Here is a 4,738-nt window from a genome sequence, read left to right on the forward strand (position 1 = left end):
GTGGATCATTAGATTTATTTTAGAACGTGGGTCGCATTTTGAACGGAAATTTAAACATAATCATAATATTTAAGTATTATGTTAATTATCAAGCTAAGATTAATGAACTTTTTTTATTGTTACCTAAAAAAATTAATTAACAGATATAATTTGTTCCTAAACAAAATGCTGCATAAAATAAAAACAAAACAAAATATCTGTAGCGCTGTCCCTTTATCTCTTTATCCACTGTTTGTGCCACCAAATTACGAATGGCTACTTTAGAATCAGCTCTCACTCTCTTCGCACCTCAACGGTTCTCTGCAAAAGCACCAATCTCCATCAAGCTCCATGCTTCCACCTCCCATATCTTCTCTTCCAAGTCCTTCTTCAAAACCGGAAGACTCTGCTTCCAGTTATGCTCCACTCTGCAAGAGGTAGCACCAACAGAGCAAACACTTGAGCCTATCCAACCAACAGACAACGTAAAGAAGCTCTACGTAGTTAACTTGTCTTGGTCTCTGACGGCGGCAGACATCACTGACCTCTTTGCCCAATGCGGAACCGTAACTGACGTCGAGGTTGTTTTAAAATTTATAATTTTCTCTGTCACCCTTGCTTCTCCGTTATGTTTCTGTAATACTCCATAAAAGTAGGAACTGCATTTGGAGTTTTAATCTTAATCTTAAATTTAGGCTCTTAATTTTGAATTGAATTTAGTTTTCTTTTTTATTTGCATGGATGTGGGTTCAATTGCCCTTACATCACTAAAATCTCGTTTGATAGACAATCCTCATTATGGAACTAGAGAAGTATTCTAAGCTTATTTTATACATAATGATACGATATTGACATTTATCAACCGGGTCTAACTCATTTGGTTGCTTAATGTACATGAGTTGTTGTAAATCTTGATAGTTTAGTTCGATTCCTACGGATAAAAAAAGTTACATAATGATACAATATTGACATTTCCTTTTGTTTATGCATTGGAATATTCTCTACTAGAGAAGTAATGTTGGCTTATTTTTATGTATTATTTTATAATTTGGAGAATTGGGTTTTTTTATTATAGTAGATAATAAAGAGCAAAGATGGGAGGAGCAAGGGCTATGCCTTCGTTACTATGGCTTCCGGGGAAGAGGCTCAAGCTGCTGTTGATAAATTTGACTCTTATGTAAGTTGTTTCCATTTTGTTCAATGTATATATATACCACATCCACATGTATTCTGCTTGGTCTGAAGATTAAATTGGATTGAACTTATGTAGTGTTGGTCTAAGTTAGGTGTTCACTGCTTCCACTGTCTTAATTTTTGGCTTCTGTTGTGGTGAGTTGCTAAGATAATTATCTCCCGCATGTCACTCCAAAATTACGAATTTTCTTAAGGACAAAACTTAAATGCAATGTAATTGTTTAGGTGCTTTGGATGTTATTCTTTAATCAAAATTAGAGTCTTACTTCAGTAATTTGTGCACAATAAATATTTGTATTAAAAATCAACATAGGTTACCGAGGTGAAACTTCAATTCTTATTAGAGAATAGCACTAAAAACACCTAAGTAACTACATTAAAGTTTTGTCTTTTCTTAATAGTGGATAATAGTTTGCATTCCAAGAATTCTTTAATGTAGTAAACCCGGGAATCACATCATTTTGGGTCAGTTCGAGCATCCAAGTTATTCAAATAAAGCTCATAGAGTTTGTAAGTGATAAGTCACAATAAAATGCATATGAAAAACATAATTTCTGTCTCTTTACACCAGAAATACCCGGTTCCTTTTGTTTTCAATCCCGTTATGCCACCTTCACCTCTTTTTTTCCACATTTGTTTGTTGCATGGTGTGGTACTTACATTACAAGAAACTATGAAGTTTAGCTATTTGAGGTCCAATTGAACATGGCATGCAAAAACTTGCCTTTATTTGGTTGGGACCATGCAGATTATTACTAAAGGCTAGAGGTTAGAGTTTGAACTATCATTTCTTAATACTTTTATGCCATGCCATTACGGAAGTGTGATATAATCAAATGTTTTTTTATGACCATTCAATTGAGTATTCAACAAAATTTGGTGTCTTTACCTAAAAAGAATCTGCAGTGGCGGATAGGATCTCCTTATAAATATGATACCATTTTAATGATGTCTCTATGTGTTTTAGCTTCTGGCAAAGTAATTCCAACATCCTAAGAAGTTAAACGCTAGGGGTGATGCTTAGACATGTTTTAACTACATGAAAAACGAATTTAGAAATATTGCTTTGAATATCTCTTTCAACTTCATTATGATGACAATTTTGTTGACTTAAATTTGTGTGATTCAGGAATTATCAGGACGGATAATACGGGTAGAACTTGCAAAGAGATTAAAAAAACCTCCTTCTCTTCCACCTCCTCCAGGTCCCCGTCCTGGAGAGACACGCCATGTAATTTATGCATCCAACCTTGCATGGAAAGCAAGATCTACCCATCTCAGACAAGTCTTCGCTGAAAATTTCAAAACGCCATCGTCAGCCAGGGTTGTCTTTGACAGCCCTTCTGGACGATCTGCTGGGTACGGATTTGTTTCTTTTCTTACCAGGGAGGATGCAGAGGCTGCCATTTCTACTGTGGATGGGAAGGTAATTATTATCTTATCGTTGGTTACTTGCTCTGCTATTTAATGACTGGGTCTGGGATAAATTATTTGTGTGCTTTGAAAAGCTATGCTTGTAGAAAATAATATTTAAACAAATTTATTTTGAATAACACTTTAGGTGTGCGTGTTTAGGTTCAAGAGAACTATCCTATAGCTTTCTTGGATACAAAACCATAAACTACCTAAAGGAGACTCAATCATTGTTTGGATGTGGATGGCTAAACTATATTTAAGTGTCTAGCTTATAGTTGTATTTTGTTTATTGAAAGATTGAGTGGCTGGATATATGGTTTGAGGAATATAGGTTGAGTTAAATAGAAACAGTATTGTATCTTATTGACATACAAGGGCCTGTAAACTTTCATTACCTTCTGATTTTTCACTTGCTTTTTACCTCGTTTACTTTTTTTTATTTATCTACAAGGATTTTGATTCTAGATTTTCTTTTTAATTTGGGTTTCGGCCATTGAACATTTGAACTTATTATTTGCCATAAGTATATCCAGACAATGAGTAATTGCCCAAATTGGTTTTCTGTCAATAGTTTAGTAATACTTTAGAATCAATTTTTAATGATAGTTTCTACATGTTTCTTTTTCATAATTTTGGGTTATAGTAAGTAGCTTAGTTTGCATCTAGTAGCATTTTCTGTGCCAATATTTTACAATGACTAGAGAATCTTATGTTACTTTCCAAGATTTGGGTTGTGATTCTCGATGGGGCTTTTGGTTGGAACTAGGCAATATTATGTATGAAAGTACCTTTGAAAAAAAAATGATGCTATACTACAGTGATGCAAGAGTAAGATAGCATTGAGTAATTGTGAGGCTTTTAGGTTATTATGCTCAAGTCTGATGTTGCCGCTGGTGTTAATCTTGTACGTACAAGTGCTTATCAGTACAATAACAAAGTGGAAACAAGATGACTGAGTGAGACAATATATGACAACTCGTTTAGAATAAACTGGATATCTTAAACAAAATAAACATGAAGATGCATACATATGCCTGGACTTGTAAGTAATAAGTTATTGAAATTTTCCTGCTGTTTATAACATCTATAGAATTAAAGCTGTGAAGTTGTTTGAATTTGAAGGAGGATGAGCATCTGAGTGTTTCTATCTGAGCGAGATCACTAGTTTGTTTGTCATTCTTTACTTTATTTAGCTCTTCAATAGTTCCATGTTTGATTCCTTACTACCTAAGTTGAGTCCATAGTACTATTTGGCCGAGTTTCCTCTACCTTATTTGGTATAAAGTCATTAACTTCAATTGTATGTATTATGCAGTCAAAATTTCTGCTGAAGGAAAATTATTTATCATTTGCCTGTCCTTTTGCAGGAGTTAATGGGACGACCGCTTCGCCTAAAATTCAGTGAAAAGAATAAAGAAGCTGGAAGTCAAAATGATGAAGACCAAATTAAGGATGCTGGAAGTGAAGAAGATGAAGACCAAGGTTCTGATGCTCAACCGGAAGAATCATAAATTTTAGATATACTTTTACTGATCTTTGGTCGTGGTTTGGGATTGAGTGAAAACCTCTACGAGCTAGAATTGTACTTCATGTATAAAGAACTATGGTGGATGAATTTCTGCATTCCCAATATTTTTCACTAAGGTCGAGTTTACTATCCCTTTAAAATGTGAGTGAAAATGTAAGAATTTTTTTTATGTTAATTCTTATAAATCTCCGCTCTGAATTTTTTCACTCCCATTTTTAAGGGTACTTAAGGGGTGATAAAATTTTAAAATCTTTCCAGTTAAAACTTGCAAACCGTGTATCTTGAGACTAAGTTCAACTCATTGAGGTTCTAGCTTCCATGATCACACTGAGTTTGCACATATCAGATTAAAATGCATAAATTACTACCTAAGGTAACAAAATACTTTGTGTAAGCCTATGATGATTTGCATGTAAACCATCTACGGTTTCATAAAACTAAAGTCAAAATTCTGGCTTGAATGTAAGAAGCAACCAAAGACATTCTGGTTGAGGCATTTCTGCTTGGGAAGTGTTTTTCTGCAATTTTGGAATTGTTTCCTGCACTTCCCATATTGCTCTCGAAATGGTCATTCCAGAAGTAATATGGGGAGTGCGGGAAGCAATTGCCTTCTGCTTAAGT

General features: G+C 34.4%; 1 protein-coding gene across 1 annotated transcript; it reads left to right on the forward strand.

Moving 5' to 3' along the window:
* Positions 1 to 221: 221 nt before the first annotated feature.
* LOC114425790 (29 kDa ribonucleoprotein, chloroplastic-like) lies at positions 222 to 4,329 on the forward strand. The gene is made up of 4 exons (XM_028392750.1): positions 222 to 560; positions 1,058 to 1,156; positions 2,303 to 2,599; positions 3,957 to 4,329. The coding sequence occupies exons 1-4, from the start codon at positions 252 to 254 to the stop codon at positions 4,098 to 4,100; spliced, it is 849 nt and encodes a 282-aa protein (XP_028248551.1). The 5' UTR covers positions 222 to 251; the 3' UTR covers positions 4,101 to 4,329.
* Positions 4,330 to 4,738: the final 409 nt, after the last annotated feature.

This window comes from Glycine soja, chromosome 9 (assembly GCF_004193775.1).
Source record: "Glycine soja cultivar W05 chromosome 9, ASM419377v2, whole genome shotgun sequence".
NCBI classification, from domain to species: domain Eukaryota; kingdom Viridiplantae; phylum Streptophyta; class Magnoliopsida; order Fabales; family Fabaceae; genus Glycine; species Glycine soja.